We start from the raw sequence: 26,902 nt of genomic DNA on the forward strand, positions 1-26,902 counted from the left end.
AATAATAAACATAAAATTTTCTACAAAATCAGTTTAACTTCAAAAAAATAATATTGAATGTTGAAATTTTTCATTTAAAATCATAAAAAAAATTTATTGACAATTTTGTAATAAAATATCAATATTTAGAAAGCTCTCAAAAGAAATAATCTAAAAAATGAATAATAAATTATCGATTAAACATAATATGTAAACTCTGACAAAGTAAGCTCAAACGAAATAAATCAAAAATGCACATATGTAATGTCTATGTAAATAAATGTATATCAATGGATTTTTCCTTTAAGTTCAAATAAAAATAATAATAATAATAATAAAAAAAAAATATTAATAATAACAATGCAGAAAGTGAATAAATCAACGAGCAGCCAGACATGCATGCTTAAATAGAGGCGCAGCTGTCTTTCGCGATTAAAATATCGCATATGTTTGAACAGCACTTTAGAAGCGCAGGAGTGATTGAGCTTGTTAGCGAAAAAAAGTAATGTAAATTAATAAATAAACAATTTCAATATTAATGTATCAATGTAACATAACACATATTTATTTTTATTTTCTCGGCTGATTTATCGTATTTCGTTCCATTAAATACGTTTTTTCATCTACATTGACATGACAGGCGAAAATTTTCCAGGATTTTTATTTTCACACGCGCTGCTTCCCGGGTCGGGGCTCTCAGGAACTCGACCAAAAAAGGATAATGGTTTTCGTAATACGAGATAGGTGTCGGGTGATACAGATACAGATAAAAGTACTATAAAAAAAGTGATTGACCAAGACAGAACTGAAACGTAAGTTTATAAAAAAAAAAAAAAAAAAAAAAAAAAAAAAAGTTTATCGAACAAAACAAAGACTTGCAAGTTCCGATACGACAAGTCCACTCGAATGGGGTTAGGATGTTTGTTTATTTTCGAGCACACCAACGCAACAACAACAACAATAAATAAAAATAAAGCACAGCACTAAAACGGATGGATGATTAACTGGTGGTTGATTAATTTAGTAATTTTACTAACGATTCGTGTCCTCAGCGTCGTCCAGCCCATTTTAAGGTTTTTAAGAAAAGCTTTGGCTTGCGATAACTCGAGTATCGATGGATCCTCCCCTGACCTAGCTTGATACTATGACCGGGATAGATTTTCCGGCGGTTGCGAGCTTGCTTGGGAATGACCTAGTTGACAGGGCGCATGTCAACGACGATTGCGCGCGATATTTATTTTCCATTTATTCGTCGGCTTTTACTTTGTACTTTATTCTTGTCGAATTTAATGTCTTACAGTTGATTTTCAGTTTGGTATACAGTAAACATTTTTAGACTTATCAGTGTTTTTTTTTTCATCGGTATTTTTGAGCCAAGGACAAACACTGAGGACCTTCTACTTGCACTCTCTTCTCACTTCTCGGTCTTGGGCTTTATAAATTTGCCGGGTGCTTTGATAAATTTTAGTTAAGTCTAGTGTATGACCTAAAATTTCGTTATTATTCGATTACCCCAAGAGTTTATCAACTATGAAATATCCCAAAGGGGTCGTTAGGTGCTCTTATGATTAACTTTTTAAGCTGAGGAATTATTAGTTCATGAAATGCTATCCGAAAAATTTATAGTGGTGAAGGTTTTGTTGTATCACTACATTGCAAATTTAGAAAAAAATTTTTTATGATATATTTTTTGAGACAAATTGTGCTATTGTATTTTTTTTTATTTGAATAAAAGAATTATTTTTTTGTTGGAAAATGAAGAAAAATTTGACAGTTAAAAAGTTAAGGGGGATAGCCACTGTGACGCTGGAAAAAATAGGCAATTTTCGGGAATTTTTTTTACTAGGATAATAAAGGAATTTGGGGATCGGGTTTTTTTTGTTTTATAAAGTATATGTTGAGGATAATTCTCCTAAATTTTTATTCAAAAATATTTTGTTATCACAAAGTTATAAACATTTTTGTAGAGCACCAAAAAAATTTCCCCCTCCATTGCCGGTACTGTAACTCAAAAACGGATTATCTGAAACAAAAAAACCAAACGGCATTTTAATCTATAGGAATGTCGCTATCGTCGCACGTAGGGGATTTTGAAAATTTTGATTTGAGAAAAAATGGCGCCATATTGAAAATTTTTTCGTCTTTTTCCTCATTTTTTGGACTCAAACAGCCTTAAAAATCTTAAAAATTAAAATTTTCAAAATCCCCTACGTGCGACGATAGCCACTAAGTAGACGAATACGGGGAAACAAAAAAATTGAGAATCGGTTCATATTTACGAAAGTTACAGTACCGGAAAGTTTGAAAAAGTCGTTTTGAGAAAAACGCGAGTAAAGTTTTAAGAAGATTCTCGCAACTTTAAAATCTAGTCTTTCACAAAATATTCATACTCACATCAAACTATCAAGTCCTGGGCCATATGAGGGTTCTTCCTCCTTATCTTTAGTATTGACCTTGACTTTTTTTTTTTTTACTGGCCGTTTCCATGCGGCTTTCAGCAGCTTTAACCCGAGTAGCGTCGCGCTCAGCGCAGTATGAGTAGAGTGTTGGTCCTACTTTAACATCGAGATTCTCTAATATCTTCAGAGTTGCTAGAGCCCCATCATTGAATGTAATTGTTGAAATATATAAAGCTATTTCAACAATAAGGGAATAAGAAGAATTTGTTTTTGGGGCGAGCTGCCACACTAATGCATTGAAGCTTTCATTATTATTTTGTGTAAACCCACCGACACATCGTTCCAATAACTCTGGATTCGATAGATCTTCATAAATCGGTATTAAAGCTTCCGCAATATCTGCAGGAAGTGGTGGTTTTTCAACTAATGAGTCCAAAGTATTTGTTGCCACAGCTTTTTGAAATTGACACCACGAATTTGCACCTTCAGGACAAAGAAAATGCTGCGGATCTTCGGGTGATGAAAACTTGTGATAAAATGTTTGCCAAATAGCATTATACATCTCATCAACATCATTAGAATGACGTCTGATTGCTAAACCATAATACTTTGTAAATTCATTAATTGCTTTGTCCGTTAATCGACCTTTCCCACCTAAACTTTTCTGTGTATTTTCTTCTTTTCCTGTTTTTGTCTTCTTGTTAGTTCGTTGCTTCTTCAAAGCCCTTAGTCGACTGCCCATTCGTTTTTGCACGTGATTAATACATTCCTTTTTTTTTTATCTTCACCATGTCCCCATACGGTTTAGCATCACAAATATTTTTATACGTTTTAGTGTCACCATCACCTATATAGTTTACATACTTAACGTTATGTAATAACTCTGATCGCATAAACATCTCTTTTATTCCATCTACCTCCATTTGTCCAGAAGAATTTTCATGGTTTATTGGACAGTCTAGAGCATGGTCTTGCATAAATTGATCGTATTCAGCTGTTCCTTTTTTGAGCTCATTAGCGCACACATCTTACAATAACTGGATTTCATACTTACATCTACGATTTTGCCAGTGAAGTAACCAATTAGAGAAGATATACCAAATGAAGATTTAAACCCTCTTTTCTTCCAACTACCGTCACCGGAGACAGAAATTCCAGGAATGTCATTGGATTTTAAATGCTTGCAGGTTTCTTGGATTTCTTCTTTAGCAGCTTTTTCAACACTAAATCACAACAGTTTCTAGCTGCATTTCTGATTTGTGTGACCAGACGATCGTAAAAGCTATGGAACATTGGTCGTGGTAAATCCATGAAAGCACAAAATCTTTCAGCTCCAGATAACCCAATACCAATTATCCGCATTGCAAAGATGAAACGGCGATTAATTTCATACGCATTCTTGATGAGTGGACATGAATTTATCAAAACTGGATCACATTTTTGCAATTCACAACTAGTTTAAAACCTAATCCTCGAATACTTGTCTCAGTAAAGTTTACATCACCACCACACTTTTTACACGATACACAGCCACTTAGTAAATTAAATATCGAAAAAAATTTATCATTTTGTAGCTAATACTCGAATCAATTGTACAATCAGATTTTTGTGATAATTTCCTCTTGGAAGCACTATCACGTCGTTGAGAGCCAGTATTTTTTCAGTTTCATATCTGTTGAGCGGTCGATTAAATTTTTTCCTGTCGTTTGGCAGTTTTCTTTCGTTTTTAATAACTTTACTTTGTTTACGATCCATTATTTAACAAATTTTTTTGTTAAATAAACAAAAAAAAAAGATCAGAAGATTTAAAAAAATAAGTAAGTAAACAATAACGAGTACACTAAGAAACTCAATAAATTAAAGAACGAGTGTGTATTCATACAAAACAACTAAACTATGAGGTACAGTATCTCAACAATAAGAAAAAATATACGTTAAAAGTCAAATAATTGTAACGGTTGACAATCGTGAGGGAAAACAATCGCCAACCCGTACGAATCAAAGACGGAGCGAGCAGGCGACGTTTTCGTCGAAGCGCCGCGCGTAAAACGGTCAATCGACGCGCTCTTATAAAAATGACTATAACTCGAAAACTATTCGGAATTTTTCTATAAAATTTGAAATACATAATTTTGAATATATAAACTTCAGTTTAATGAAAAAAAAAAAAAAATTTTTTTTCCGAAATTTTACAGTGGCTATCCCCCTTAATGAGGCTGGTCGGTAAAAGAGATGTTTTAGTTACTGACTGAAAAAAAAAAATTTGAATCCAGAGTATCAAATCCAAATGGTAAATTTTTAAAGCGAAGAAATTATTTTTTTTATCAAGAGACTTTCTCTGGCATCTCAATTTGACAAATTTATTTTTAATAATTAGAAATTTCCAAAAAAAACGCTCTGACATTTTGAAGAAAATAGATAGGCAAAAAAAAGGAAATGTGATGGGAACTTGATGAAAATTTGGTGATCTATATTAAAGTAAGCAATAGTTTGAAATTGTTCACTTGGAAAATTTTTATCAATCTACAAAGTTATCACAGGCTCCATTGAACCATTTTTGGGAAAAGGAACTTTCTAAAGGAAAACATATGAGTATTTTTATTGGATGACAAAACTACTCAGCTGAGTAACGTACTAAGAAGACTTCAGACATCGTTTGACACTTTACTTGTCTTACACTCGAGTGAACAATAGGCAGAGTAAAGATACACGTGCACTTTTTATAACAACCTAATTTTAATCTTTATCTATGTATTTTTTCCCCACTAACAACTCACGTTGTAGTAGAAAAATTCATCCAAAAAAAAAAATCTACTTTGTGTCTTATTTAAAATTTTATACTGTGTCATATTTAACGAAAAATTTGGAATTTGAATATTTGGAATATTTCAAAATTTTCTTTATTAGGTTCTTATAATTAAGATATAAGATATTATAATAAAAAATAAATTCTTGGTATTTTTTAAATATTATTATTTATTATTATTATTAAAATTATTAAGTTTACTGAATCACTTAGGTATTATATCAACCAATTAACCATTTCTCCGTAAAATCTCTTTTCTACAAACTAATACCGCGATCAGAGCATCGTGAGTTTTTGTCCGGCCTTATTACGACTCATCTTTTTAATCCTGAGCTGTCCCAGTGTCTTTCATCTATCACGAGCAGGCTCCGACTCAAACTCGTTAAGCTTTATTACGTTTTACATGAATAGAAGAGGAAAAAAGTACCCGACTGATTTACCCGAGTAACCTGTCAAAAAAGACTCATTAACTCGACAGGGAGAATGATACACCTCCTCGAAGTTTTTTCTCCATTCTATTTCCTTTTATTTTATTTCATTTTATTTCGCCCCTCACACCACGATGTTTTCTTTGGTTGCCGACAACTTGATCAAATAACACACACTCGTCTTCTCCTGGGCTACCTTGAACTTTATCTTTTGTGTTCACACCAAGACAAAAGACACTAAATAAAACTAATATGGTTTATCGTGGTAATCCCAGGTCGCTCGAGTGTCCCGACAAAATAATAATTACTAAAAATGAACCCCGCTGACTCACCTTATATTTATGCTTATCAAGCTAAATATCGCCCTTCTTATTTGTTATTACGATAAAAGCTCTCAACTATTCCGTTAAATAGTTAAAAGCTCTGTCCTATTATTTCAATCCATTAAATTAATAGAAACATTTATCATCAAATTATTTTATATTATTTAGATTAGTGAATAGGATCTTCATTTTAATAGATTGGGATTAATTATTCAAATTTTTTGGGAAGGGTTTTACTTTAATTAATTGCTTTTTTTTTTGTGGACACTTTAGGAATGTCACTTTGTCATTATCATGTACATTTTAAGCCTTATCTATTTTGGGTTAAATTTAGAATTTAGATACAAAAAATTAACTTGAGACCTTCAAAAATTTATTTCCACTGATAAAAAAATTATGTTTGTTTAAAAAAACATCCAGATCATTTTTAAGAATTAAATGATTTTAATTAAATTTAAAAAAAGAAAAAAAAATGAGTAAAATTTACTCAAACTAAAAAAATTTTTTCAGTTAAATTGAAGATCAATTTTCGTATTGAAACTTTAAAAAAACTTCCAAGTTTCATATTTAAACTTTAAAAATAAACGCAATATTATTTCAATAGGCTTCAATATATTTTTCTATATAACATTACATGGTAGGTATTCCGAGAGAAACTTGAATCGAAGAAATTTCTGCGTAAATATTGAAAAAGACAAGCGCTCAAATTACTTGTAATAGTAGAATAAAAATTTTGAATATTGACGAGCTTCATTCAACAGAATATTATTTTCATTTATTAAAAAAATTTCTATAGTTCTAAAAAAAACTCTGAAAGATAATTAGTGATTAAACTAAAAATTTTATTATTATTTTACAAAAAGTGTCTTCTCTATAGAATATTCTTAGCATTCATTGAATTCTTCAGAAAAATTTCGAAAGAATTCATCAGATTCATTTTTATCAAATTCAAAGAACAGTCTTGATAAAAAAAAAAACTATAGAACCTCTAAAGAATGAAATCAATGTTGAAAATTGCTAATAATAAAAATAATAAAAAATTGTATGAATGTTTATAAAAATAAACTGGACGAGCGATTGAGTCACTAATAATATCGAGTAACATTGACAATAGCATTATCCTCGGAGTTCTTTGTGGACCATTGAATGTGACTTTTCTATTGAAGAGAATATTGTCACTTTCACTGTAACGTTTATTTTTTTTTCTCCTTTTACTCTTGCTATATATATAAATACTTTCAATAAAATCCTGAGGTGGTTTTTTTATCCGGCTTTCATCGACTTCCGTGTAGCTTCACGGTTTAACACTCGACTATCCATCTCGAAGCTATTCAAAAGCTGCTCGCATGAAGCTCGGGTATAGTATAATATGAGTAGGACTTTCTTGGAATACCGCAGATGCATCACGGATCGAATCCCACGGCAGACGAACTCGAGCACTCACAACTCAGACTGGGACATTAAACTGGCTGTAAACTCATAAATGCTTCACAGGTGAACGACTTTGAAGCTATCCATCGATCGCTCCACTCACCCGAGGATAATCGTTCCTAATCTCAGAAATAAAAAATCCGGCATTTAAAATCCAATCTCTACAATTGCTACTACCCTCCATTAATTTTCCCTCCGGTACTCAAGACTCCGAGCTTATATACAGTGTATTTTTGCGGCAATTTCATCTCGGCAACTCATAGTCCAAATAAGAGAAAAAAAGTTTCTCAAAGCTCTTGCTATTAGCGTAAATATTGCTGTTTGAGGTCTTTTAGTCAAAGATAAACCGCCGGAATTAACTCGCGAAGAGTTGAGGTCATAAATCGTTTCAAGATTCATTTTAAATATCACGTCGCTAGTGCCAAAGGGCGTAGCTTAAATTTTACGCTTTTTAGGCTTTGCAGGGGAAAATTTTTTTTTTCATTACTTTTAATTTAATTTTTTTGTAATTTAAAATTAAAATATCATTTTTTAAGTTGTTTATCTCCTTTAAATTATTTTAAAGAGTTTAATTATATTAAATCAAAAAAAAATTTTTTTGAATTAATTAAAATTTATTTAAATCGAGAATAATTTTTGTTCAAGAATTTTTCTGCTAAACTCCAATTTTTTTTGTCGAATCAAGTTAAATTTTTTTTATTTTTACAATTAAAACTGTCACGATTGTCTATAAAAAAATTTTTTTTCAACAGGATTCAAAATAAATATTAATTTAAAAAAAATTGAGTCAAAACTTAAACAAAAAAACTCACCACAACAGATTTCTTCATCTTTCTCCGTTAAATATTTTTCTTTCTACAACCCATACATTTCTCCTCTATCACAATTTTTCTTTTTATTCTCATTAGACACCATTAAATAATAAATATAGCTCGTAAAATATTGCGTGACATGCATTTTACAGAGCGTAGAGGCTGTTATAGTTATGTACGCGTACAATATAAATTTACCGGCACTACATCAGTTGTTATAACAACCAAACTACCGAGAAATATTCGATCAACATACACGTTATCATATAGTACAAACACGCTTTACAAAATCTACTCGACAAGCAAACTAAAGCACATTTTTATTTTATTTTTTTGACTCTATTTGCAAGCCCCATTGTACTTAAAATTTTGCGTATCATATACTACTGTCACGCATATCGTAGGAAAAAAAGTAAAAAAGTAAGCTTCGCCCAGCACAACTCAACTCAATATTGTACCAGCGGATTGACGTTACAGCACTTAGGTCGCGACAACGATAGCAATATTAACGGTGCCATTACTGCTTAGGAGAATAATATTTTCGCGCACTAGACAACATATCGCGGTAGACTGTCTGGTAATGCAAGGAGTCTGGTGTTGCGGGTTACCTTTTATATATTACAAAGCTAACATAAATAAAACAAAAGTCATATCCACATCGAACTTTTCTCATAATTGAATTTACTGAAAGCCACTTATTATTAACGCTATTTGCGTTCGCAGATACGTTTGATGCGAATAATACTTTATCGCTATAGCTATACTAGTTGAGGAGAAGTATGGAATTATATTTACACATCAATACCAATAACAATAATAATAACAATAACTGTAACATATTTTAAAAATAACAATATGCATAATGAACGATAATATAAATCTTGTATTATAACTTATAAGTAAACGTCTTGGCAGTTGTGTATGTTGTAGGGTTTCCAAGTTATGAATGTCGTGGCTTTATTTATCCGGGTGAAAACTTTAAAGGGGAGAAAACTTTTCTAAGAATATTCGAGGAACAAACACGGGTAAAAAGTTTTGTTTTACATAAATAAGTCCGTTGTACATATTTAAAGTTAAATTTCATCAGAAAAAGTAATACTTACGTGGAATGTCTTTTGAGAGCTGAGTTTTATCGGTTTTCGCGAAATTCAATAAAATTTGATTGAGGGCGACTTTAAATAATGAAGACACTTTATGGAAAAAATATCACGTTCATTGAGCCAAAAGGGTGTATAAAATTTTTTTTTTTTATCATAAAGGCAGTAAAGAATTTTTTTTTAGTTTTTATTTTTTCTTAATATTGGTTCAAGTCTTTAAAAATAATAATCAAATGTAAGATAAATTACCTGGGCTTGAACTGCTGCAAAGTGCAAATGGGCGACACCTAAGTCGAATCGCTTCATCGAAATGTCTTCTTGGAGCTCCGCGGCTTTTGTGAATAGATTGCTTTCGGCGCTTCTGTAAAATATTATTTTAAATTTACCGTGAGGTTCATTCTTCTACTCTGATAAAAAAGTAAACTTGATTAAAGAGAAGAAATTGACTTTTTTATCAGTGTGTATAAAAATAATTAATAATTGCAAAGTACTAAAGTTAACATGTAAAGTTTGTAAGTGTTTATTTATATATTTTCATCTTCTAGATTAAAATAACGGGACATTTCAGTCTACTTTCTTTCTCATGATAAATTTTAAGTTTTTTTTTTTTTCTCAAGTATTTATGCTGAAGCATAATTACACGTAAAAAAAGTGTATCATCACTTTAAAACGATAAGGGTAAAATGCACATTCATTTTTAAAGAAAATGTTGATGTTTTTAAACTTCAAATTTAGCGATTAAAATATTTTTTTATTTTTTAGAGAAAGAAATAAAAGAAACTTTTAATTTTGCGAATAAAAAAAAAAAAAAAATACTGGGCTCATAACTTGCAAGATTTATCAAAAAAAATTAATTTTAAATTTAGATTAAATTTATTTTAAATATAAACTAAAATTTCAAGATCAATATTAAAAGACTGAAACCGATTTTTGGGACATTCACCCTTCAAAGATTCACATCTTAGTAAAAAAAGTAAATTTACATGAATAAAGAGTAGGATTTACTCGAACCTAAATTATTTTTCCTTTGCGATTAAATAAATCCTCGTTTAAAGAATGAAAGCTTTTGAGCCGATTAGATCTGACTCTTGAATATCAAATCAAATAAGATTAATTTTTCTTGAGATTTAATAAGTGATCTATCAATTAGCTATCAGTAACTATGCTAATTAGTAAAATTAATTATAATGGTAAATAATTAATAATAATACTCACTTGCGTTGCATTCGCATGAGCGCATCCAAAGAATCCTGAAGTCTTCCGATTTCAAGAGTAAGAGAATCGGCCTCGCGGCGCAAATCCTCGAGATTGGATTGCCCGTTGATTCCAGTCGGTACTAATTCATCCCTCAAGGCAGGGACCTGATTAATTTTATCCATTGGAACCTGCTCGGGTGGCGATGGCGGCACGAACAGCCTTCGCGGTGGTTTTCTATCAAACAATCATTCCCGATTCGTCATTATTAATTCCCGCTCGTCGCAATATTTTCCAATTAAACTACGGTATTAATTAATCCGGCCGTTTAATTGCTTGTATGTTAATTGGAGATCGAGATTAAGAATTAAGGAAGGATTGGAAAATTCAATTTAATTTAATCGAAATTATTTTTTATACTTTATATTTTATATCGAATTTTTTTTTAAGCAATTTAAAATTTTTTTAGCTCAAGTAATTTTAAATTGATTCAAGAATTTTTTTCTTAAATCAAGTTAATTTTTTTTCAATGCATATACAATAAAAAAATAACATACTTGGGTGTGGTAGTGCTGGAGAGATTCTTAGCAATAACCTGGAGATCATTTTGAGCAGAAATATTTTGAGCTTCTTTAACGATAGTTTGATACCGTTTGGTCTGTTCGCTGACGCGCTCCCCAGCAGCTTCGGCAATTCTAGTAACGCATCCGCATGTAAGTCCGGAAAGTTCCTCGTAAACCTCAGCTATTTCCCCGAGTAAAGTTGGCAGACAGTGAAACTGATAACGCTCGGCAATTGCGTTGGTTGCACGTAGCTGGAGCACGTACGCGTTGTGAGCATCAAAGTAAGTTCGCTTCAGATTGTTTTGTTCCTGCTCGCTTGCAGTGCTCTCATTAATGGTCAAAAGAGCCCCATATGCGCGCTTGTAATCCACCCTTGCACGTTGCAGCTTCTCCTCCGTCTTGCTTACCACTTGCTCGTACGCTTCACGATGAGCAAACACCTGGAGACATCAAAATATTATTATTAATTCATTTATTCGCCTCACAGTTCTCAGATATCTTGTTATTCAAGTCATAAATCATGAGCTTTAACTTTATTTGTGAAATTTAGAGTCACCAAAGGTTCTTTTCTTACAAAAAAAAATTAAATAGTTATATTCACTCAGAAATTAAATATTAACAAACATAATGTGAAAAAATTTCAAAGCCACAATTTATAATTTATTAATAAAAGTTATTTGTAGCGATTATTCCACAAAAAAAAATTTTAACTTGATTTAAAAGATAAATTTTTGCTCCAAAAAAATCATTTCCAAGAAATTTTACTTAATTCAATAATTTTTATACTTTAATCAATTGAAAAAATTTTTTTAAATGATTTCCTTGGATCAAAAATTTTCTTCTTGATTTAAGTCAATTTTTTTTTCAGTTTTCTGACAAATAACGGCTCTTATTTTTTTAAAATAATTGTTTCAATTATAACAAATTGCCAATTTAATTATTATAGTTTCGTTTTAAATTTATTATTTTACTTTGTTAATTTTTACGTTGAATTTATTAAAATAAAAAATTCTTTCTATAGAAATTTAGCAACATTTACATAATTTTTATTAAAGCTTGAGATTATATTTTTTTACCTAATAATTATTTAATTGTAACATTTGAATAATAAATGTCATAATTTAATCATAGTGTAGTTTTTTTGTGCAGGGAAAAAATTTTAAGTCTATATATATATATATATATATATATATATATATATATATATATATATATATATATATATATATATATATATATATATATATTGTACAAAATAATGGAGCTTTTACGAACAAGCTGATAATCTAGTGTAGGCGGAGGGCGTCAACAAGTTTCCTTATACTTCCTGTTAATTATTTAATTAACTTGAGAGATAATCGTCACGCTTGGTGTTATTTGAGGGCTTAAATATTGTTTAATTAGATGAATTATGCTCTGAGTCGCTGACGCCTCGAGTATAAATAATTATGTTGTTAACACCGGGTGATTTTTATTATTTTTTTTTTTTACTTTATCCTTATATTCAGCTTTCTCAAGTACAAGAAAATTTTTTTGTCTTGAGTTTTTTAATAATTAAATTTGTGCTGCAATGTAATTTCAAGTGTATCTCAACAGAGTTAACTTAGTTGTGAAGTAGGTTCCAATAGCATAATCAACGATAAAATTACTAAACGTTAATTACTAAAAGCATAATTCCCCTGCGAAGTAAATGAAATGTATAGAAATTATAATTTTGTAACAACAAAATATCTAATGTTTTGAAATCATCGTTAATGAACAAAAAAATAAGATTAATTGATATGGAGAGAAAAAAAATTTTTTTTTAAATAAATAATTTCTTGGCAAGAATTTTTTTGCTTGATTAAAAATATTTAAATTCTTAAAAATAATTTTCCTGATTAAAAATTTATTTTTCTGAATCAAATTAATTTTTTTTATTAATGTTTATTTATTTTTTGCACACCGACAAGAAAATTAATTTGGTCAAAATTTTAATTCTCATATTTCACGAAACTAATATTACCTAAAACTTATTATTATTATTAGAAATAAAATTAAACGTAATGATAAGAACAATGCGTGTAATAATTTATTAAACTATCAATTTTCAACAGTATAATACGAACCTAGCAGGACAAAATTTTAAATTCATAATTTACAACCCTAAATTAATATCAAATATTAATTACAAGAGTTAATTAAATTCCTGACAAAGTTTACGATATAAAATCTTAACTTCCCTTATTAGTATAACATATTTTACGACATTAAATGCCTACTTTTCTCATTAGTATAATAATAATGATAATAATTTATAATAACAATCTTTGTTTAAGTTTTGAATTAATTAGCCATTAAAAACCAGAAGCACACTCGAATAAAAAAAATTTGACATACAGACCTTTCGTGACTGGATTTTCCGGTAAAAACAGGCTTCTTGGACCGGCCGGGAAATTTGCTGCTGCAAAACGGCCGCAAGGTCCAATTGTGCCGCGGCGTCTGCCTCCACTTGTCGCAAAAGACTTTCCCATAAACGGCGGATTCCGTTGGCACCAACGTCGTTTCTAGATTCGCTGCTCCTGCCGCGGAACTCGTCGGCGATCCGTCGGACATTAGCCGCGTGATTTTCGATCGCGCCCCCAAGCTCCTGGACAAACTCCGACACTGAAACATGCGTTGATTATCAAATTTAATTTGTAATATATCTAAGTTAGTAAAAAAAAAAAAAAGTAATTTAAAAAAAAAAATTTGGAGAATTTTTTAAATTATCAAAATCTACTTTTGACAGAAAAATTTGGGCATCAAAATTTTTTAATACAATATCGTTAAAATGATCCTGAAATTTTCAGTATAATATTTTTTTTTATTCAAAAATGTAAGTGTTGGAATTTTGGATAAAAAATAATTTTTTTTTATTTTACCTAACTTTTATGTTGAAACAAAACATAAAATAAATCATGTGACATTTCATAACAAAGTTTCCCATTAAAATGAAAAGAAAAAATGTAAATCAAATTTTTCCGATTTTCATGACTTATTTACATAACTTTGAGTTATAATTTATTTTATGTGCATCAATAAATGCCAAACAAAAAAAAAACAATGATAAAATGTTATAATAAATTAAAGTAAAAGTAAAAATACAAGTACAACAATCTTGACATTGTTATCAATATCAATCACGACAATAATTTAATGTCTGAGATACTTTTTGGCTGACTGTCAAACGTCCAGTAGCAATAACTGCTTTGGACACGAGCCTGTCTAGTCTCTGAAGCTTTATACCAGACATAAATGTTTTTTATTATGTCTTCGATGTCGTTGACATTTTCGACCAACACTAAAACTACCAACTAAATAAAAATAAAACAGTGTAATATAAAATAACGATAAACTCCGTCGAACTACGGACAAGGTAGCAGATAGAAGACAGTTCTAGGCGCTTGTAGGTTGTAGCTTATAGCTGTTTATGTCTAAGACTTTATTTTATTTTTTATTTTATTATTATATTCTTTCTTTACCAGCCAGGCTTTTCTCTTCCGCTATTAAATGCCAATCAACCTGTTAATGTCAACGATAATGTCCTTTCAAACGTTAAATTATAACTTTATTATCGTCACTAATCTTACATCTTACTCACATTTTGACATCATATCATTTATAACTCAATTTACTTGTTTTCAGAATTTATGATTATTATTATTAAATACAAAATAAAAAATAACAATAATAAAGTATTTAGCATTGAGTTGATGTAAAACGAAATTACTTTCCGTGATATTTAAATTACTAGTATTTTAAAGTAAGTAAAGAAACTCATTGATGCGATTATAATTTCAGCGCTCAGAAATTTATATTAAATTTTATTTAATCACTATTAACAAGAGAAAAAAATTTTGTAGTTTATAATCTTTTCTATCTTTTGTAAAAATATTTATTTTTTCTTTTAGTTAGATACATTTTTTTTTTTTTTTTTTTTTTCAACGCATCAATTTTTCAATCGAGAGTTGAGTTGTCGGCTCTCAAAGCTAGAGTAATTTTTTCTTTGAAAGCCGATATCTGGAGGGAAATTATTCCAGCGCTTACTACCCAACAAGTTGAAGAGAAAAGATCAATTTAAAAGTGTCTGTAAGCGAACTATAGAAAAATTTTTTGAGCGAAGCTTTATAGTTTTTGTAGTTCAACAATTCCAGGCGTGAAAAGCCGATGGAATAATTAAACTTTCAGTTGACGAGATTTTTTTATAATTTTTATTCATAAGTGAATAAAATAAAAAACTGAGAGTTTATTTTTGTTTTAAATTAAAATTTATTTTAGAAGTTTTTAATTAGTCAAAATCTACAAATAGAAGCAAGTGGGTTCTATATGACGACGCTTGGAGATCAATCATCTCAAAGTTGGTCGTTGGATGTATATAAATTTCTCCTAAGTGGATGTAATGTGAGGTAGAATTAGAGCAATATATAATTTAATTATTGGAATTGATAATTATGAAAATTCTGTGATTGATTATCGAGGTTCATTGTTGAAATTGGAATCAGAAATGGAAGCACCCACGCACACCCTCTAGCTTACACTGTCAGGTAAAGTGAGAGTGCATTGATTTGATGAATTAGCAGATGGCAAATTGTATAATTGCCAATGGTAAATTGGTAAGACCGAGGTTTAGTCGAGCTGCTCGTTGATTTCGATTCGAACTCAAGGCGACCTATACATATCAACACATATGTTTGTCTTTCGTACATATATAATATCTATGGCTCTAGTTTGTAGAGTGTAGTTGTACCCTTTGTCAATGATTCAGCTGACGAACTCAACTATGATGTTATGCGTTTCTAGAATATTATAATTAGTTTTACAAACTTCCGCTCTATCGATTAAACTTGACTATGTTACTATATCTATCACATGATATTATATATCCATGACCGTAAAAATGATCAATGATCATGATCGTGTTAATCATTAATTAATAATAACATTTAGTATTTATTGTCCTCAAAATTAATAATTTTCTTTTTAATTTGTAAAACAAATTTTTTATATTAAAGCTTCCCAATTCTTCAATTTGAGATTTTTTATTAAATATTTTAATCACAATGTTATAATAAAAATTTTTTTTACTTTAGGAATTTTTAGCTAAATTAATTATATTTCCAATATTTTTTTCAAAATTAGGCTTGTACTTTTCAGTAAATTTACACTTCAACTTTTGTAAAAAAAAATAAATGGCAAAAATTGTTGCTAAGATTGTGTGATTAAAATTTCAATGTAAAGGATTCGAAAAGCTTTTATATTAAAAAATCAATATGACAAAATAATAATAATAATGTTAAATTAATATGAAAATTTTCATAATTTGTAAAAAATGATTTAGTGAGGTTTCTCAGAAACACCAAGTCATAAATTGGATCATCGTGTAAATGAAAGAATTACCTCGATACCCAGCATGAATATTGATAAAAAAACCATCTCTGTAAAATATATTTACCCATCTTCTCACCATTTAAAATCCCTTTGTGGTTAAATATTCCACTAGCAGAATTATTAAGCTTGACTGTTACAAATACAAACATCAAAAAAGTTAAAAAAAAAAATAAAGAAATAAAAAAATATTTGTATAAAAAAAAAAAAAAAAACAATCCTCGTATATTCACGTGATATGACTGACGAAAGAACGACGAGAGACGAGAGGATAGAAAGAGGTCGAGACGTAGTTCAACCTGCCGCCCAACTTAAAAATGGCACGAACGGCCTTTGTAAGTCATTTTTTTTTTAAATATAAAACTTTCCTCTTACTTATTTTCCTCCATCATCTTTGGTTAAACTTCTTCGCTCTTCCGTACTTTTCTCTCTCTTCTCTAGTGTACTATCTAGCCTTTTCTCCTACACTTTTATTTTTAATATTTTCCTTTCACCGCCGGGATCAAACTTTACATTTATCTAATGTCCGAATCAAAAAATTCCTTTCAGTGCTAAATTTCGTCACATTTTATGTAGCGAACTTCATCTTTTATCAATTCAAACTCTATAACTTTAAATTACACTCCAGCTTTCTCAAAAAAAAAAAAAAAAAAAAAAAAAAAAAAAAAACAATATCAAAGTCGAGAATAATGAAATATTTAATTGTATGTATATAAAATAAGCCATTTATACACGATAAAATTATTAGCATAATACAAGTTTTCTCAGTACTCAACATCGAGTTTAGTTCTTGAGCTTAAATTTTAGTTTTACTTTCAAATTCCGTCCTTTCAATTTATTTTATTTTATTAGGTACACGAATATACCATAATAACATATATAACTCCATAGAATAGAGGATTCATTTAAATTAACCCGGCTTTCATAATATAATGTATTCCATTTAATTCCTGTACCTACACCTACTCATCTCCGTTGTCTGAATAAATTTAACAAAAGTAAATAACTAAACGGAGTTTCTATAGACAACAAATATTTGTCCAGCAATTGACACGCTAAATCACTTATTTTTGTTTTACTTTCAATCAACTGTTTGTCGTCAATCTGTTCCGTTTGTGATTTACTGTCCGGCAAATTTAGTACGTCGGTTTTTTCGGGATATCTTAGTAGTTGCAAGGCATGACTGTGAATCTTACAATTGCTTCAATTTACTATTTATAATTATAACTACATTAGAAATACATATAAGTAGAAGTAATAGAGATCAAAGCAGACAATAGCAACAAAATAATACGGAAGTAATAAATAAATAAATAAATAAAAGGAAAACGTTTGTAATAAACGACAAAGACAAATACTGTCATATGTAAAATAATATCACGGTAGTCGAGTCAAGCTGACGTAATGACGTCAAGGGTACGAAGGTAAGGACCAAAATAATCTAGCAATTATTATTCATCCAAGAAGTTGCGTTCGTTGGATGGATTATATATTACACATTTTATCGCGTGGGCTTCAGCTGCATGATAGAGCCACTTGCCCAAGTCTGTGTTTATATGTGCAGGAATTATAAATGAGAATATTAATACACTTATGTTAGGTTTATGTGTGTATGATATGATGATATGATATAGTATAAATAAAAGTAGAGATCTAAGCGTCAGTATGAAGAATACGACAGTGAACTGTCACCAGCGATGCAGCTGTTCTTCAGACCAGAGTCGATGATCACCATCAACTGACTTTATGTATATTTATGTGTACAGACTTTTGGCTTTTAGTCAAAATTTTAACATATAGTTTCGTTACCGTGAAAATGATACCAAATTACTCTATATATATTTACGTTTTTCTGTGGATGTTATAATTATGAGACGCGTTAGGCAGGTTAAAAAATTATTAATTATGAAACAGAAGTTTTGATAAATTTTTTAGAGGAAAAAAAATTGAATTGTAGCAAGAAATTTTTTAGGAAAATATAAATTATTTTTAAGCACAGAAATTTTCTTAAGATAAAATATTTTTTTACGTCAAATAAATTATTTACTTAAAAAAAAATTTTATTAATAAATAATATTTTTACTTTCAGGTATAGTCGTGTGAAAATTTTTTTTTTATTATTGTCAAATTTAATATAAAATTTTTTTTTTTTTAAATCATAGCTTGTAAATATAAATACATACATTTGTTGGATGAATATTAAATTTAATTATTCCATATTATTCACGTTTACAATGAACTTCATGGGAATTTGCTCAATAAATTTCGCTTTGAATTTTATGAATATTTTTTTCAACCGATTTAATTTTATTTGAATTTATATCAACAACAATATCATATTTATTAAAGCATATTGTTTCAATCAATTTTCAGCTAAATGATTTTTATAAATAAAAAAAAAAAACAAGGGTTGACTTTACAGACTATTTCTATAACTTCATGTTAATTTTATATTTGGAAGAGATCTGATAGAAATTGAGTTTCGAAAATTTTTTTAACGAAAATATAAAAATTGAGAAGAGCGATAAATAGTAAAATAGAGTTTTTTAATGAAAATTTCACTTCACTAATTTATTTAAAACTTTCAAAGTATAAAATTCACTACTGAGTAAGACAAACAACAAAAATTCTTATTTAAAGATCCTTTTTTTTTTTAAGTTTCTTTTAGTGCAAGAAAAATTCTCTGCTACAAGAATTTTTCCAGCGAGTGAATAGAAAGAAAGAATTAATAATTTTATTTGATAAAGATGTTTGTGTATATTTCAAGCAAACTAAACAAAGGACGAGATTTGTAAGAGAACTGAAGAGAAGATGTAAAAACAATTGCAAATATTCAACGACTAAGAAATGAAAAAAAATGTATATTAATTAACGCAATAAGTTTATAAAATCTTACAATTTGATTTTTCTTGTCATAATTTATTTAAAAACTTATCAATTTATTAGCACCAAAATTTCTTTCCATTTTTTTCAACGTAATTAACAAAAAAAAATTCTAATTAAATAAACAAAGCTTAAAAAAATAACTTCCATCAGCGAAAAATTAAAATTTCCGCGAAATAAATTTAAAAATATAACTTCAAGACGCTCAATATCTTGACAAGTTCAAGACCTAGATTCGTACAAGACCTCTCAAATTTAAACCAGGACACATTGTGGTCTTTGTAAAGTTCAAAGAATGTTAAAACCATAAAATTTTTACAAATAAAAAAATTTCCTTTTTATTTCGGGTCACTTCCGAACACGCCAAAATAAATCATTAATGGGTCATTAAAAAAGTTATGTCTTCTGGTGTTGTCTATCCTCCCACAACAGGTCGTAAAGCGTAAACTCAAACAGGAACATAATTATAAACATTACTAAAAACAAAAATACGAAAGCAAATTTCGGTAGAAAATAATAAAGACATATTTATTATCAATTACCGCGAGATATGGGTTATTAATTTGATTTAACGAGCGAACGATCAGCGATCACAAGTCACGCTCAAACAAATTTGATCCCCGTCCCAAGCCAGCCAAAGGTTATGTCCTCCTATCCTTTCCTTGTGTTGTTGCCTCCTTACGCTTATATTACCCCGTCTAGTACTTACTAGTGCTTGTACACGATCTAAAAAATATCAACTTGCTCCCCACGTGCATAAACCGCTACGAGTTTGACCTCTGGTAAAGTTCACAGTACATTTATTACTATTTTATTATCAGTACCGGGTATAAACGAGAGCCGGCCCACGAATGTAATATTCTATTACTATTGCTATTACTGTTACCGGCACAGACGTGAAAAACACGCGGCTCAGTGTACTCTGAATACACACGAACAATGTTTTGCCCGACGTACTGTTGAATAATCAATTGATTAATGTCCGAGCCTGTTGCATGGTCACTAAAAAATACACGCAAGATAAATACTGCTCTATTAATCGTACTCGAGAAATATAAGTAAATATACTGGGTTGGTATTTTTTTCTTCATCCCAAGAAACTCGTAATTGTCACGTCATTTTTTATCAGGAGTGTTCGGTAAAATTGTTGCCCGTAGGGAGAAATGAACAATTCATTCACTCTATATGTTTTATGTGTAAGAGGCTTATCAAGATATGTGAAGGAGATTTTTTATGTTTATGGTTAGTTGAGTTATTTTTTTTTGTATGTATGTGTCTGTATCTCTATTTATTCAATAATAATAATAATAACAATAACAAAAAGCGTTTTTTGGAAACGCAATCACGTAAAAACTATTAATTTAGACACAAAAGTTTCCTAACAGGAAAAAAGTCAAGTTTTTATTTGTAAGAATCTGGTTAGTTGTTAATAAAGATTTGATCTCACGTGGTGATTGTAATTAGTTGGATTTTTTTTTCCGGAAATTCAAATTACAGTTATTATCGCTGTTGTAATTTGAAAAAATTATATTTACTAGGAAATTACTTGATTTTTATTTAATTGATCATACTTTTGAGAATTTAATGAATATTTAGTAGTTTTTTGACTGTTTTTATTTTTGATCTTTTGTATTTTTAAACCGCATTCAGGTCATTTGTTTCTTTTTTTTTTTTTATATTCAATTAAATTTTATTTAAAGATTTTTAATCACCGAATTTGATTTACATACCGTCGGCGAACAGAGCGGTTGATATAGTTGTGGATTATATCGATAAATTCTTTTTTCATTGTGGTATTTTTTTTTTTGGAATTCGAGTTCTTGTTTTTGTAAAAAAGTATTTTTTTTTGTGACATTATTCGTGTTGTTAAATTTTTATAAGGGGAAGTAAATAATGAAAATTGCGAATGATATAGTTGTTTCTGCGAAATGTTGTCGAATTGTTATTAATATGTCAATGATTATATTGAAATTGAAACCACGAAATGGTTATAGACATATGTTGAAAACAGAAAACCGCGCAATTGAAACAAAACACAATTATATGTCAAATAATACAGTACAAATGAAAATTAAAAGGTTTTTGAAATGTCATAGGTGGTTTTGAGATTGTCTTAACATTTCAAGAACTGAATGAATCTTATAGAGTTTAAAGTTTCATGCTTGACTTTTAGAGATCAATTATCTCATGCAAACATTTTTTTTTTTTATTTTGTATAATATTTTATTAAAAAAAATTTTTTTTTATTTGGGTAAAATTTTTATGATACAAAAAAAATTTTCAAGTAGAAAAATTACTAAAAATATTTGAAATTAAATGAAATTCTTTATGAAAATATTCTTTTTTATAAATTTAAAGTACAAAGGCAAACATTTTTCAATGAAATAAAATTTTCAATCGGACTAGCAAAGTAAAGCAAAGTAGAGTGAAGGAACATAACCATAACTCCAGGTGTATTGCACGAATACACACTGTGGATGTATACAATAAATATAAGTGGATTTATATTATTTAAATACTGGAACTGGAAAGTGCGTTGGCATCGAGTACCGAGTACAAAATGAGCAGTACACCAGTACATTCTATATGTGTTAGTTAGAGTCAGGAGTTGACCTGAATTCAGGTGGGGCAAATCAATACTTTGCCTGCTAGCTCACCTCGCAGTTACCGTGGCAACGGTACTCGTTCCTTTATTAAATACAACATGAAATTTATATTTATATTTGTGCGTGAGATCGTGACTCGTCAAATAAACATTAAACCTGACGGCCGAGAGGCCCAGAGAGCTTTCACGGAGGACGGAGGGTCGCTCTGTCGGAGAGTCTAAGACTCGCTATATTTTACATTCTATGCTCTATCTAATTGTATCGTGCAGCTTAGGCTCGGTTAAGGGTTAGGGGTCAAAGTAAAGGTCTAGTGCTCGATTTCGCGCGAAAATTCACGGTAGTACTTACTCTCTGTCCTAACCTCACGTGCCCAGAATAAAAAAATAATAAATAAAATAAAATAAGTAAGATAAGGCTGCGCTGGGGAAAGGGGATGAAAAATAGCGGCGGGTTAATTTTTTATGGGAAGAGATGTAGTAAATAAGTTAGTGGAGAAGAAATAAAACGGATCGATTATTCTTCGAGATTTTCTATTCGATCCATGCGTAAGTGATATGACCTTAATTTTAACAAGGGGAGATAAGTAGATAGTGCTGCAGCAGAACGAAATTACAAATAATGCTGATGACCAGATAAAAGTTTGATGTTTTTTGGTTTATGGTTTATGTTTATTTAATATAAGGGCAGGAAGATAATGCTGAGAGGATCGACAGCAAATGGAATTGAATTAATAAAAATTAAGGTTTTCGTAGCTGTACAAACAGATGGTATTTATTTAGTAAATAAATATTCCATGTATCTTGTTAATTTAGTGGGAGCAGTGTAATTATTTTTTGAGCTCAGTTCTGAGTTATTCACTGGGAAAATATTTTCATTCTGGATTATTTGGAGAAATAAGAGTGTTCGTATGGTTATTTTAACATGTCACTATCAATCATACTCTCTGGCTCTTGTTTTATGTTTATATTTTCTTTTTTTTTTCTTTTAGTACAATTTTACTAGTACAGTTTGCTGTGAATAATTTGTAGCGTATGTAATTTTTTTTGTGTTCTGTATCAACTGTAATTGTATTTTAAATATTTACTTTCTTTAATGCGGATGTATTTTTTAGGGGTATTATACACGGAACAGAAAATTATTGTCATTTGAGGTTTATTGAATATATAAGTAGATGGATTTTATTCGATGTGGGTAAAAATAGACTTAAAAGTTAACGAGGGCTGATATAAATATGTCGAATATTTTATTCAAGAAGAGATACTTCGAGAACCTAAAGCAGACTTATTGATAGTATCTTGACCACCGATACTTTAGAGTTTCCATACATAAAATTCATGTCAACTTCAAGTGCATGGACTTAAATTTTTTGAAAAAAGTAGAAAATTTTTTTTTGGTTTGTAAATAATTTCTTCAGAGAATTTTCTTCGATAGAGAAAAATTCTTGAGTCGAGTAAGATTTCTTAGTTATCGGTGTAAAATTTTTTTTCCAATAATTAAATATTTTTCTCTTGAAGTTTTAAAAATAGAAAAATTGTTTTTCTATATTTAAAAATTTATTTTCAATTTTTTTTTTTTTTTTAAATAAAATTTTCATAATATTTGTTATTCGACAAATAATATAAATTAGTAATCATAAAACTTTTATACAATATTTACCAAACATACGTAAGTCCGATAAATTTATTCACATACCATTAACTTTGCTTGTGTGAAAAAAAAATTTTAATACCATTAAAAATAACTTAATTTACAACATTAAGATAAATAATATTTTTACTATACATATTTTATATTTAATACTGAAAAAAAAAAAAAAATAAAATAAAAAAAAACACTTCCTTGATTGAAAAAATAATTAATCATAAGTAAATGAAAATAAACGAGGATTGCTATCTCTGGATCACCCTCTTCCCCTTGACCACTTTATATAGTGAACAATAATAATTATAAATGTGTATATACAAAATATGTGTTAATGTTTATGAATTCAGAGTAAATAATATTAATACGGGGAGTTTAAAACAGTAAACATGGCACACAAGTGGGAATTAATTAATTAAAATTGAATTTGAATAACCGTCGACGAAATGTTCCGCGGTTTGCTATTTCAATATAAATTTTATACAGTCGCAAGTCGCGAGTTTCATTCTGCATTCAATCAATTGCCAATAGTGATGCTGTTTCACATTCACCCTATTATATTTCTTCTTTTTTATTCTCAATACACTGTACGACATAATACTGTAGAATATATCATACCATACAAGATCGTTCCGTGTAACGCTAAAATATTTTTATTTACCAATAAAACCCACCCCAACCCCAACTCGAGCTCGCCCGCATTCATCTAATGCTTCCTGTGCCCGTAATGCATCTCATATCAATGCCCGCAAAATATATATACATATCTACCCTTATAACTTATATCTACATTACACATCATCGATGTTATAGGAGCTCAACTTTTCCTATCCCTTTTCCGAGTGTTTACTTTCGCCGAGTAAAGAATGTTCTACTTTCTTCAACAGAAGCCCGTGCAGTTCAGAATACAAAAGTGTGACTGGTGGAGAAAAAAAGCTCACGTTTACTGGCCTGTGGTTTGTACTTGCGGAATTATTACAACCAGATTAACCGCTTGGAAACACATAGAAAAATTATAAACAACTCTAAAGTTTAAAATAATGAACGCTTGACATAAAAATAGCTAGAGAAATTTTTTAATGAGTTATACTAATTTATTTGGACAATAATACTTAAAAATTGATGATTATTTTTTTATTTAAACCTCGGAAGAAATTATTACGTGTAATTTAATTAAAAAATTATTTAAAATGAAACTCTTTGGAGTATTTATATTTTTAAATATTTTGAACTTATAAATTATAGAAAAAATCAAAAATATTTTGAAGAACATTTACTTGAATAATTATTAACATAAAATTTTATTGATTAAACTAAATATTTTTTATTGTATTACAAATATTCTTTATGTTAGTGGATTTTTAAATAAATTGACAATTTCAATCATTTTTTTATAAAATTAAAAAATTTCAAATATTAAAATTCTATTTTTTTAAAATTGACAAATTTTTAAAAAATAAAAAAAAATTTTTTTAAATAAAATAACAGAGAAAGCTATAAAATTAAAACAAAAAGTAAAAGTAATTGATGATCATATAAAAGTAGAACTTACCAGTTTGTACGAGTTTAAGAGCATTGCCATTATGTTGTTTAAGAGGTTCATTGAGAGTGGCATGTGTCAGGTCCTTGAAGGGATTATTACCCTCCTCACCGTTGCGATTTTGCATAATCGGGCTGGTTAATTTTTTTCTGCTACTCACTGAAGTCAACTTCGCGCTTATACTGCTGCTAAAGTTACTCGATGTTAAATTTTTATTATTATTATTTTTATTAGACTGTTCTTTTACAGGAGTTGTACTGGATGTACTGTTACTACTATTATTATTATCAATATTAATATTGTTATTATTATTATTATTATTATTATTATTATTATTATTATTATTATTATTATTATTATTATTATTATTATTATTATTATTATTATTATTATTACTAGTGTTCTTCACGGTCTTGTGTCTATCACGTAACTTTTTGTAACTTTTAGATTTACGCGTGTGCTTCTCTTCGGAACACTGCCGATCATGATTCGGGTTAATTACTGGCGTTCCCGGAGTTGGAGTGGGAGTTAGAGGCAAAGACCCCGGCGAGGGTGGCAGAGACGAAGAAGTTGAATACGAGCAAGTGAATGAAAAGCGACGAGTCGGGTTATCGTAAATTCTGAGGAGCTCTTCGGCCGGATAGATGACGTACATGCCCAGTCAAAATGATTACACTCTTCCTTGACCGACTGGAGCTTCCCGAATCCGCGAACATTGCGCTTACACTCAAACTGAAATTCATCGTTTAGTAAATTGTTATGGTCGTTTTTACTCCGCTCGCTGCTCATGAGGATTACTGCTCGTGATGATGCCGGAAACACCAGCTCAAACATCGTTCCGAGAATTAACTGATTTTACGTTCGAACATCTTGAGTTTTTGTCACCGCGGCTTAAGTTGTTACACTTGTTGCGAAGTCATTTTATCTGAACCTAAAAAAATTAAATTATGTCAAATTTAATCCTAATTTTTTTTAGTCGTAAATTCATTTATAAATAAAATTTCAATATTTTAATACTGGAATTTATTTAAAAAAAAATTTCTTACAGTGATAATTTTTTGAAGAATTTTGAAAAAATTGCAATTATTTTTAAAGGTTGAAAGATTTTTTTTAATGTAAAAAAATAAATAATTTTTTAAAAAATTCTCTGTACAAAATATATAGTAATTATTTTTTTTTAAATTGCAGTGAATTAAATACATAGAGGAATGTTTACATTTTTGACGTTTAGAATAATTAAACGCAATTCAAGTGGAAGTTTAATAAAATTAAAAGTAAACTACACATTTCCCGGTAACTTGGTAATTTTTAATCAACTAACTTGTGTATATACATTTTTAAATCAAATTAAAAACTTTTGAAATATTTAATAAATTTAAAATTTTAATCTAATTGATTAGTTTGTTCTCCGAGCGTTAACTTATCGAATCGTTAATCAAGATATATGATATATAATTTTTATCACCCGCAAGCTCGTAATTATAGTATCTGTTTGATATTGATTTTTTTATTTTTAAAGTAGACAAATGTTAATATCTTATGTATATTTTTAAATATCGTGTGGGTGGACTAATGGTGTACGTCATATTTTACTCAATCACTATTGTTTAATTAAATCCATGGATTTAATTATTAATTGATGTTGCTGACACTCGATACAGTCGATAACTTTAATTTAAATTTTTGTAAAAAATTATTAATTATTGAAAATGTTAACTAATAATTAATAATTAATAAATAGTGAAAAAAAATTATTTTTTTTTTTTGGAATTGTCATTAAAATTTATGAATTTT

General features: G+C 29.2%; 2 protein-coding genes across 4 annotated transcripts in view; both read right to left on the bottom strand.

The window, feature by feature from the left end:
- Stacl (SH3 and cysteine-rich domain-containing protein) overlaps positions 1 to 26,902 on the bottom strand; it is a 53,875-nt gene that overhangs the window by 17,267 nt on the left and 9,706 nt on the right. For all 3 annotated transcript variants that reach the window (XM_074241055.1, XM_074241054.1, XM_074241056.1), the window contains exons 2-6: positions 25,121 to 26,039; positions 13,416 to 13,678; positions 11,027 to 11,472; positions 10,491 to 10,706; positions 9,525 to 9,636 (exon numbers count right to left, since the gene is read on the bottom strand). In XM_074241055.1, coding sequence (XP_074097156.1) covers positions 9,525 to 9,636; positions 10,491 to 10,706; positions 11,027 to 11,472; positions 13,416 to 13,678; positions 25,121 to 25,763 — 1,680 coding nt within the window. In that variant the 5' untranslated portion in view covers positions 25,764 to 26,039. The remainder of the gene's footprint in view (positions 1 to 9,524; positions 9,637 to 10,490; positions 10,707 to 11,026; positions 11,473 to 13,415; positions 13,679 to 25,120; positions 26,040 to 26,902) is intronic.
- Positions 1,862 to 3,445, bottom strand: LOC141526206 (uncharacterized). Its single transcript, XM_074241057.1, has 3 exons — positions 3,433 to 3,445; positions 2,374 to 3,336; positions 1,862 to 2,002 (listed from the first exon to the last, which is right to left on the bottom strand). Exon 2 carries the CDS (start codon positions 3,118 to 3,120, stop codon positions 2,422 to 2,424), a length of 699 nt encoding a protein of 232 aa, XP_074097158.1. The 5' UTR covers positions 3,121 to 3,336; positions 3,433 to 3,445; the 3' UTR covers positions 1,862 to 2,002; positions 2,374 to 2,421.

This window comes from Cotesia typhae, unplaced genomic scaffold (genome assembly GCF_013202065.1).
Source record: "Cotesia typhae breed Kobodo isofemale line unplaced genomic scaffold, CoteBio_Ctyphae contig_33, whole genome shotgun sequence".
Classification (NCBI taxonomy): Eukaryota; Metazoa; Arthropoda; class Insecta; order Hymenoptera; family Braconidae; genus Cotesia; species Cotesia typhae.

Bases quoted from the DNA above. Each gene is read 5' to 3' on its own strand.
- LOC141526206 (XM_074241057.1), bottom strand. From the start codon at position 3,120: ATGGGCAGTCGACTAAGGGCTTTGAAGAAGCAACGAACTAACAAGAAG.